The sequence below is a fragment of the Doryrhamphus excisus genome, chromosome 20 (genome assembly GCF_030265055.1).
Source record: "Doryrhamphus excisus isolate RoL2022-K1 chromosome 20, RoL_Dexc_1.0, whole genome shotgun sequence".
Classification (NCBI taxonomy): domain Eukaryota; kingdom Metazoa; phylum Chordata; class Actinopteri; order Syngnathiformes; family Syngnathidae; genus Doryrhamphus; species Doryrhamphus excisus.
Genome location: NC_080485.1, coordinates 10239865 through 10250773, shown reverse-complemented (window position 1 = coordinate 10250773; position 10909 = coordinate 10239865). Strand labels below are relative to the sequence as shown.

Sequence of the window (10909 nt, the reverse complement as noted above, 5' to 3'; positions counted from 1 at the left end):
TTTCTCCCAACAAGGTCAACTCTGACTGTAAGAAGGCACAAAAAATAAAAATCAACAAAATCAAAACAGCAGCAAAAAGGCAAGATTCACTACAGCCTTCTTAAACATACATTAAAAAAAATTTGGTCAAAGAAGAAGAGAACAACAATCTCTCATCCTCAGACACGCATCGACACTCAGTAGTAACAACATAACAGATGCTTTGGCACCATGGCAACCTGTAACAACAGATTCAAAGGTGAATTCAGACTACTCCATTTAAGACATTTTAAGTGCTTCAGGAAGCAAACGGAAAAAAAAGAATCAAAACATGGCAAAGGAAGGAAACATTTACAAGAAACAAAAAAATACGTATGTAAACACATCTCTGTAGCTTTGGTAAAAATGTGATGGATGTTCATTTTAACGTGATGTCGCTCTAAAATCCTGAAGAGTCACTTTATTAGGTACACATGCCCGGTGTAATCAAATACAATACAACAACAAAAATGGTGTTTTCCGTGACCTAAGACTAAGATGTTTATTGGGGCAAAGTGATGCAGTGAGCCACCACAGCCAGCAGATGGAGCAATGGTTAAAAAAAGACTTGCTTATTGCTAACACCTACAAGACTGGAGTGGATATCACGATTCATCTGCTCCCAACTACACTGATCTGTCTCCATGATGTGTTCCTAATATTGTGGTCATTGTCAGGTCTTGGTAAGTGTCCTGGCTGAGGCGACAAGAGAACGGTCAACGGTGGACCAAGAATGTCCTCTTGATGGTTCCTCCTTGCAGTCATCGTCTCTTGCGATCCGTCTGAGCGCCGTCCATGTCGCCCACCTTGAGGTGAGCTTGACTGTAACGCTTGATGATTGCCCCGGGGACCAGCGCCACCAGCGCGATGGCCAGCAGCTGAGCCAACGTCCCCCATGAGAAGATGTCATCCAGGGAGTGGATTTCGGATAGAATGGCTCCCGTCCGCACACAGATGAAGTTGTAGGGAATCAAACCTGGTAAAAAAAAAAAAAACATGACAACTGAGCGACTGCAGAGCTACTTGCTTGCTATTGATACGTGTGAGCTCACCTATGAAGACAGAGAAGAAGAAAATGGACATGGGGATGTTGAGGACAGGACAGGTGATGTTAAGGAACCAGTTAGGAGTCATAGGGAAGAAACGGAGGAAGAGGAGGAAAAAGAACAGACTGCTACGGTTTTCCTCTACCTGACACAGAAGGAAGACGTGGAAACAAAACACCAAAAAAAATTAAGGTGATTTAACATCAGCCAGAAGCTGCCATATTCTGTTTAACAAAGCTCAAACTTACTACGGAATATTAAGGCCACATTGAAAAATAGGGACATCTACATAAAAAACAGGCTTTACATAAATTTACAATTTTTTTGAATGAAATGAAAAAAAATATATTTATATATTTTCACAGTTTGAACATATAGAAGTGACACGTGTGACCTTCTCAACACAGTTTTAAACACTATTAGAGCCCTCTAGACATAATCTAACACCCCTACAGCCACATTTACACTCCTATTACCCAGTACTGTAGACATAATAAGGGTAACTAAGACGTAATAAGACGTGTGTGTTGCTACAGGTGTGTTGAGCTGAGTCCTGGGTGGGCAGGAAATGATGTTGGGGGGTTCAGAGTTGAGTTTTCCTGCAATTTTCTGACGATCAAGCCTGGTGTTTGTGTGACTGACACCTAGTGACCAGTGTAGAATATTACATATCATTCACACCATTTTTGAATGTGCCTTCTGAATGCCTTATACTTCTACTTTAGTTAATTTAGCTATTTTTCTGCTTAAATTCTTAATTTAGGCAAAAAAATAAGTATGATTTCTATCAATTTGCATATATATAAGTGTAACCCCAATAAATAGCAAAGATATACTGTGCATTTAAGGACAAATTAATTCTGCCTTGCAACAAGTGTTCATGATGACTTATTTACCTTCCTCTGCAGCAGGGCCACCTTCTCCGGGAAGATCCGGACCACATGCTGCTTCCCGAATGCGGATGAGAGGAGGTAGCAGAACGTGGAGCCGGTGGTGGTGAGCAGGCAAGCCAAAGCCAGACCCTCCCAGGGTCCGAATATTGCACCGGCTAGCATGTTCTGGCACAGGAAACAATGGAGAAGTGGATTGGCCTGTGAGGACATTGGACGGAAAAGAGGTCTCACCAGGAAGGAGGAACCAGGAATAGCAAAGGACTGCTTATAGAGGTAAGCGCTGCAGAAGAGCAGCAGAACATAGCTGTGATGTTCTCGCTTGTAGTACTTCAGCATCTCCGCTAGCTCACGTAGTTCGTCAAGATCTGACGGGAACTTCAACCTGAAAAGATGAATGAGCAAAAATTCCCACAATTTGCATTTTCATTCATTCATTCATTTTCTACCGCTTATCCTCACGAGGGTCGCGGGGGTGCTGGAGCCTATCCCAGCTGTCTTCGGGCGAGAGGCGGGGTACACCCGAGACTGGCCAATCAGCCAATCACAGGGCACATATAGACAAACAACCATTCACACTCACATTCATACCTATGGACAATTTGGAGTCGCCAATTAACCTAGCATGTTTTTGGAATGTGGGAGGAAACCGGAGTACCCGGAGAAAACCCACGCATGCACAGGGAGAACATGCAAACTCCACACAGAGATCGCTGAGGGTGGAATTGAACCCTGGTCTCCTTAGCTGTGAGGTCTGCACGCTAACCACTCAACCACCATGCCGCCCAATTTGCATTTTTAAAATATTATATATTAATATATGCAATTGTAATCCAACAGATTTCTTGGACTATTAATATTTATTCTAATAATTATTGCAAGTGTGTATGTTTGGTTGTCAAGGACACTAAAATAACGCTGACTGAGCAAAACCCTCTGAAGCCAAGACTGGAATGAGCATACCAGGGTGTGTTTACACTCAGGAAACTGATATTCCTGGTGTAAAAATAAGGCCTGTGTATGTGTGGGTGTAAATTATGTGTACAAAAAGTGCTCCAAACTAAATCATCATATCATATTTTGTTATATGTATAAATTCCTTGATATGGCATGGCTCCATGAAGGGGTTTCATACGTTATTTAGCAGCAGCTTGGTCCTAATACATAGTAGTCCAGTCTAAAATAAAGATTGATACATCTCTTACTGAACTAATCAGACTTTGGGCAACTCTGCGGAGGTCATCTTTGATTCCCAGTACAAAAAAAACAGACTAAATGTCCTCCCAGAAAGGTGGATTTCCTTCAGTTCATGTCCCAATATCTTTGTAAAAGTAATTCGGTAGCTCTATTTTGATTAATTGCCTGTTCCTTTAAAAGGAAATGTCAAAGTAGTTTAGTTTTTCATGACCAAAGTGCTCTGATTCTGTCTTGTGTCCAAGTAGCTTTAGATGATTTGTTCATTGTTTGGCTGCAACACAAGCTGCGTGTGCATTTCACTCTTTTCTTCTAAGTCTCTAAAACAAAGGCTTTGAATGTGAAACCACTAAAAAAAGGATCAAAGATGTGCTTAAAATGCTTGCAAAGCTGACAAATTCTTCCCCGGGCTCCCAAACTAAATGAGAGGCGACCCGCAAAAGAGGAGACAAGAGTTCAAATCTCTCCTTGAGGAGGCGTTAACAGGCGTCTTGTAGGTTACGTCTGTTCGCTAAAATAAAAGTGTCCACCGTGACACATTTCCCTCCAGAAATACTGAACATCCTCAGGGTCAAGTGTCACCTCCATGGCTGACTTGCTGACCAATCACACGGCGACATGTTAGGACCGGCAACCAGTAGGAAGCAGCCGTGGTGAAAGTCCCAGCAGGTGCTGGACCAAAATCATAGATTAAATTACAAGGGCAATTCTAATGTGTGTGTGTGTGTGTGTGTGTGTGTGTGTTTGTACTCTACTCAAGTGTGTGCTGCTATTTCTGCCCACCAATCAAATGTATTCTCTTACACACACAAATAGATAAAAAAAATAATTCACATGTATATTAATTACATTTTGTATCTACATAAATCACATGATATTACAAGAATACGTGAAATAACAATAATGTAGTAATTCTTTTTTTTAATATAACGTATTTTTGCTCGTGTTCTGTCTTAAACTGCTGTCAAATACACATTACACAATACACTGCTCTGTAACATGCTACCCCCTGTCGACCTGGAGTGTGAACTACACCCACAGATTTCCTTATTCAAATATTATTGGATTACCTCGACTGCTCAGTAAGAGTCAAAAAGTTATGAATTACGTGATGGAAGATGAAAAGATTAATCAAACGTTTTAAAGTACTTTCTAAAAGTTATCTAGTTTTGTTTTATTTCACTGGGTGAAAGGCTAAAATCAATTCAAAAGTCAGTGTTCCCAATTCCACTCCACCTACTTGTAGTAGTGCTCCACCGGCTCGTCCCCTCCCTGAGTGGCCGACCGGAGGTGGTCGCCTGCGGGCGGAAGGTGAGTCGAGAGCAGGTAGAGGTAGACGGTTGCGGCCGCCACAGTGGCAGCAAGCCCGGCAAGCGAGCGCATGTTTCGGCAGACTTGGTGAAGAGACTCCGTTTTCCAAGCTCGATACGGATTTTTAAAAAGGAAGGAGGGGAAGAAGTCTCTCTTGGGGGAAGACGAGGCGACGTGTTGCGGTCCAGTTGGACGACACCGAGTCTCCCCGGTGTCTATTACCCGCCAACACGCGACTCATGACGGCGAGGGGATCAGGTGACACCCGGCGAAAGACAACCTGCTCCGGTAAGGACTTTTGCTCGAACTTCTGTTTCACTCTTTCACCTTTGTTCATACCTTGAACGGGTGACTTGACATGACATATTTGCTTGGCTAAAAAGTCAAAGCCACGAGGGAAAATATAATACGTCAAAACTGATTAAAAAATTCAAACAGTCCCAATTCGAACACGTTGAGTTGTACTTCAAGTTTGTGACCGCTAGAGGGCGCCATAGCTCAGGGGTTTGCTATGCTAGTGTTTGCTACTATTTCTATGATAGTTTCGTTGTTTTTTCACGTTTCTATGAAGTGAAAGTGATGAAAGAAATCCGGCGACGTGCTATTTTTTTTTTAATTACCTCCAATCACTCATGACGTGACCTTTTTATACAATTGGAAAGTGTCTGATTACAGCACAGACAGCAACATATTATCAATTACATGATTTCTTTGGCTGTAAAATTAGAGTTGTTGCCTAAATGGAATAGGTTCCATCCTCAATGGTACTTCTCATGATAACGATCATCGTCATTATCATCATCGTCATTATCATCATCATCATCGTCATTATCATCATCGTCGTCGTCATCGTCATCGTCATCGTCATCGTCATTATCGTCATCGTCATTATCGTCATCGTCATTATCATCATCGTCATCATCATCATCGTCATCATCATCATCATCGTCATCATCATCATCGTCATCATCATCGTCATTATCATCATCGTCATTGTCGTCATCGTCATCATCGTCATCGTCATCATCGTCATCGTCATTATCATCATTATCGTCGTCGTCATTATCGTCGTCGTCATCGTCGTCATCGTCATCATCATCATCATCATCATCATCATCAATATCATCATCATCATCAATATCATCATCATCTTCTTCATCTTCATCACCGTCATCTAAAAAAGAAACACAATTTTTCAGCCATTAATAACCCAATAAATGAGAGAGCCCAAATTTGTTGAAATTAGACATTGAAGTTGGTCTTTGGGGGCTGGTATGTGTTTTAATTAAAAATCCATCCATCCATCAATTTTCCTCCATTTATCGGGGTTCTGGCCGCGGGGGCAGCAGTCCCTTTTCCCGGTCTCCAGCCATAGTTCCACCGGGAGGACGGCAAAGTGTTCCCAGGCCAGCTTTGAGACATAATCCTTTCCACGTGTCCTTGGTCTTCCCCTGGGTTGGGCATGCCTGGGACACCACAGCGGGGCGTTACTCGATGCCCAAGCCACCTCAGCAGGCTCCTCTCGATGTGAATTGAGTCGGAGGAGAGGCAGAATACATGGTTCCATTTATATTCCAGGTCCTGAAGCGGCAAACAGTCCCAGACCATCACACTACCTCCACCATATTTTACTGTTGGTAGGATGTTCTTTTTCTGAAATGTGGCATTACTTTTAGATCAGCTGTAATGGGACACACACCTCTTGTTAGACCAGAGAGTATCTTCCCAAAGGTCTTCTGGATCATCAAGGTGTTTTCTGGCACAATTGAGATGAGCTTTTTGTTTGGCAGTGGTGGTTCTGCAGTGGTTCCATGCAGGCCGCTTTTGTGTCTTTCTTATGGTAGGGTCTTGAACACTGACCAGGGGCACTGACCACTCAGTTGGTAGACTGGTCGTCACCCAAACCTGAAGGTTGTAGGCTCGATCCTCTGTCCTGCTGTGATCATGTCGAAGTATCCTTGGGCAAGATACTGAACCTTCAGTAGGTAAATCAGCTAAAAGTGTATAAGCGCTTTGAACACCTTGGAGGTTTTCCATTTGACCTTAACTGAGTTCTTTGGATGATGTTGTGACCTCTTGGATGAGTCACTGCTTCCCAAAAAACAAATCCATGTTTTCCATGTTTCAGCCATTTCTGGATAATGGCTCTCACTGTGGTTTGCTGGAGTCCCAAAGCTTTAGAAATGGCTTTATAACATTTCCAGACGGACAGGTCTCAATTAATCTGGTTAATCAATTAATCACTACACACGGCCATGTGGGTTTGGATTTGTTTTTCTCCCTAAATAACAAACTACATTGACTTTCCCAATGACAAATCAAATGAGCAATCAAACATCACGACAGAGCTGACCGTTCTCAGAAGTAATGATATCCTCCAGGCTGTCTTCTTCCTGCATCAGGCCCTCTGGAAGACAAAAAAAAAAGTTTGTAAAAAGCCAAAGCGTCATCTGAAGACATTTATCCAACTTAAGTTCTGGAGCTTATACCTTCTGTGGACTCGGTGGGCATGGAGGTGAGTCCAGCCACCATGACGGCCAGGAGCAGGAAGACAACGTGAGCTCTCATGGTTCTTGTAGACAAGTTAAGTGTAGGATGTTTGTGAGTTCTTTTATAGCACACTGACAATCCTGGGTGTGCGTGTGTACAAACATCTAAACCATCAAACTTGTTTGTGAAGTTCAAATTCATCCTGTCACGTCAGCATGCATCACCTTGAATAAGATGTCAACAAGTTCCAAACAAACAAGTTTCAAACAAGTTTTCCTTCATCACCTGAGACATTCCTGCTATAAGGTATATGTTCCTCCATGAGTGCCGGCAGCACAGAGACGGACACTTTTTCTCTTCCGTTGACTTCTCGTGTTGCAAATGAGGTTTATGCAATGATTCTCAAACAGTGGGGAGTGTCGGTGGGGTCTTTAGTAACATTAACTTTGTTTATTGATCCGTTTTGATGTATATGTAGAATGCAGAATGTAGAATATATATGTAGAGATGGCCTAGGGTGGGATTGAACTTGACTTTCCTAGCTGCGAGGCCTGCGCGCTAACCACTCCCCGACGTGCAGCCTCCAGACCGACAGTTTTGTTGTTTTTTTTTACTAAATAAGACTTGCAAGTTATGTTGTCAGTTTGTACGTTAAAAGTTGAAATACTTAGAAAGCAACTGGGCCGGATTCAAACGCTTGGTGTGCCGCATGTGGCCCCCGGACCGTAGTTTGAAGTTGTAGTTAGAATGAGTACAGTGAGGTAACATAGTAGAAATTAGGAGAAAAAAGGTGATTACAAATATATATTTGGCATATTTTTTTTTTGGCTTCATACCAAATGAGCAGTACGGCCATCCCTCATTTATCACGGTAAACTGGTTCCAGACCCAACTGTGATGAGTGAATATCGGATTCAATATTAACTCATTCAATCCTAGCCATTTTTCAAAAGCAGTCTCCTCAATACTGGCCATTTTTGACGATTTTGACAGATTTTTTCAAGGCACACAGATTATTGTGTTTTTAGACTGTATAGCAAGGGAAAGATTAGACTTAACTGCTGCCTGCGTTCCACACCCGTGTCTCATCAGCAATTAGATCTTCTTAAGTCATGTAGTCCAACCTGCTACTTTACCAGATTGTTGTGAACCTTTGCCAGCCTTATACATGCTTTGTTCCTTCATGACATGTCTGCTAGTGTTTCTCTATTTCCACTTTATTCCTTCTTGTCAACTATACCTGTATAAGTCATTGAGCCTTTTTTAGTACTCGCCCTTATTTGCTACTTTTTTTGTACTTTATTAGCTTCCTGGTGACCTTCTGTCACTGGTGTATTTTATGTTGCACTTTGCTCTTTCTCCTCTCTGAGCTCTGATGTTATTATTATTAAAATACATTTTTTGACACCACACCAATTGTGTCTGAAAAGTAATAATAGCCCATATTTGACCACGAAACAGCAGTCAGATATTAATTCAAAGTATCCAAGGAGGCTCAGAGAAAGTGTAGTTAGCAAAATAAGTGCCTGGTGAATTTCAAGAAATGCTGCAAATGTTTGACAAACAGTGCCTGCCTGTGAGAACAAAGATAATAAAGAAATAAGATTCGCTGAAAGATGACATATTTAAAGACGTGTGTGTGTGTGTGTGTCTGGTGGTGACGGATACGTACCTAACTTGGTGGCTCAGGAGGGCCATGCTAGAAATGCTGCTATAGTTAAAATTATGGATTTTATACTTGTTGCATTCTAATATCAGCAGTGTTTAATTTTTACACATTTAAGACAGTCCAAAACATTAAAATATAACTAAAGGTTTTGTGATTTCCATGTCTGTGTCACTCCAAAATCAACCAATCGCATTCTTTATTAGAGTTTATTGTTTTTTTTCCCATTGGAAGAAAGTCATGAACACAATCTAAAACCCAAACAACCAAGACAATAAAAAAAAACAACAGTGATTCAAATTAAAACACATTAACAGTGAGACACAAAGAGGAAGGCAAATGACAATGTACTAATTGTTTACATAATAGGACATGATCTGTGAACTAATTGCTTCTGTTGAAACCTTTTTAAACATGCTAAAGCTTTATTCTACCAACCACATGTATACAAACACGACATTGCAGGCTACAGTGGTCTTATATTATTATAACATTTAACTCTCCAATTTGTTTCTGGGTTCTTCGTAATGAAAAGCTATAGTAGTCTCCTCTTATAACTCAACAGCACCCTCTCGTGGCAGCTGCCTCGCACTACATCACCTCGAGTACCTCACTATTAACTCCGACTACCTCCTATACTCACATTTCTAGATATAACTTTAACATGGATAAGGCTAAAGGGGGACTCATTTATGATTTAACTTCACAAAAACATAAAAGGTGTGTGAAAAAAAAGAATAAAATGCAAATTAATATGGTAAAAGCACTGCATTTGTTGCATTGAGATTCAAATAATATGGCTACAGTGTCCAAGCCAACAGTCTGAGGGCTAGTAGGCACATCTTTTTCCCCCTCCCCCTGATACAAATACACTTTGACATCAAACATTTGTGTTGAAACCAGCATCTAGCTAAGAGAAAGCTGTTTTAACAGTGACACAGGATAAAAGACAATAAGTCATAGTACATGCTGATGTTGTCTACAGTTGTTTGTGTCTCCAGCTGAAGAACACACAAGCCAAACATCCATTACTGCTTTTGTTCTTGATAAAATGTCAACTAAATGAGTAAAAACCTTAGTTTGTGACTATTTATTGTTGTACATAGCGAACAATGACAGTTGTGTAAGGGTCCTATAGCTAAACCAATCTATGGTTATGTTGTTATATGAAGCAGAGCTGTTTTTGATGGAGGGTTCTTGTTGATGCGGGATTAATATAAAACTGTGTTATTGACAAATAGAATAGCTTGAATCCGTCCAGAGAACACTGGATATTCGTAGCTAAACTCTCATTGTGCGTGTGGACGCTACATTTAGCCAGTTAAAGTGATCCAGAGGCTCACTTACATTGTTTATGTGATGAACAAAGTTCAGTTCCTTTTTCTTCATATGAGAGCCCTTCACAGAAATTTGGCAAATAGTCAAGGATGAACGATAGGATGTTTTTTTCAAGCTGATACCTAAAACATCCTGCCTCTCAGGACTGATACTAATAACCGTTCACTTTTTATGGCTCTTATTTTTTTCAATTTGGATTTAACCGTAGTTTGTGCACCCCTAGAAGTAAGAATGATTCAAACAAAGTTGGAAATGACAAACTGTACCTGCAGATTTCATTCATTCATTCATTTTCTACCGCTCATCCTCACGAGGGTCGCGGGGGGTGCTGGAGCCTATCCCAGCTGTCTTCAGGCCAGAGGCGAGGCACACTGGTCGCCAGCCAATCACAGGGCACATATAGACAAACAACCATTCACACTCACATTCATACCTATGGACAATTTGGAGTCACCAATTAACCTAGCATGTTTTTGGAATGTGGGAGGAAACCGGAGTATCCGGAGAACATGCAAACTCCACACAGAAATGGCCGAGGGTGGAATTGAACCCTGGTCTCCTAGCTGTGAGGTCTGCGTGCTAACCACTCGACCGCCGTGCCGCCCTCTGCAGATTTGTCTTCGCCAAATATCATCACATCAGTACTAGTAACAAAACATAAAAAAATGGTGATAGGAACAAGCTCCGGGCGCTGAGGTTTCAGGGGGCTTTCACCCCCGTAATTTGTTCCCCATAATTGATGCCAAATCCTCATATCAGATATTTATTGTGCACCCTTACAAAAAGTACACAATGGCGACTGGAAACTTTAGGGGTTTTGGTCTGTGGCTGGTATCATTTGCATACTAACGACGACTCACTACATTGCTAGCGCGCAGGCCTCACAGCTAGGACACCCGAGTTCAATTCCACGCTCGGCCATCTCTGTGTGGAGTTTGCATGTCTCCCCGTGCATG

The 10909-nt window shown here is 41.6% G+C and overlaps 2 protein-coding genes and 1 long non-coding RNA gene across 4 annotated transcripts in view; 1 reads left to right on the top strand and 2 right to left on the bottom strand.

The window, feature by feature from the left end:
- On the bottom strand, window positions 1-4904 carry LOC131108213 (transmembrane protein 41A-B-like). Of its 2 annotated transcripts, none has more exons than XM_058059078.1 (5): window positions 4389-4904; window positions 2189-2339; window positions 1961-2122; window positions 1071-1209; window positions 1-994 (listed from the first exon to the last, which is right to left on the bottom strand). In XM_058059078.1, exons 1-5 carry the CDS (start codon window positions 4529-4531, stop codon window positions 780-782), a joined length of 810 nt encoding a protein of 269 aa, XP_057915061.1. In that variant the 5' UTR covers window positions 4532-4904; the 3' UTR covers window positions 1-779. The 2 variants fall into 2 exon arrangements, with proteins under 2 accessions (XP_057915061.1, XP_057915062.1); XM_058059079.1 differs by lacking the exon at window positions 4389-4904 and adding an exon at window positions 3731-3952.
- LOC131108219 (uncharacterized) overlaps window positions 4224-10909 on the top strand; it is a 113596-nt gene continuing 106910 nt past the window's right edge. The window contains exon 1 of the long non-coding RNA XR_009120432.1: window positions 4224-4747. This is a non-coding gene — a long non-coding RNA (uncharacterized LOC131108219). The remainder of the gene's footprint in view (window positions 4748-10909) is intronic.
- On the bottom strand, window positions 4931-7104 carry LOC131108216 (prostatic spermine-binding protein-like). Its single transcript, XM_058059082.1, has 3 exons — window positions 6949-7104; window positions 6813-6866; window positions 4931-5633 (listed from the first exon to the last, which is right to left on the bottom strand). The coding sequence occupies exons 1-3, from the start codon at window positions 7025-7027 to the stop codon at window positions 5218-5220; spliced, it is 549 nt and encodes a 182-aa protein (XP_057915065.1). The 5' UTR covers window positions 7028-7104; the 3' UTR covers window positions 4931-5217.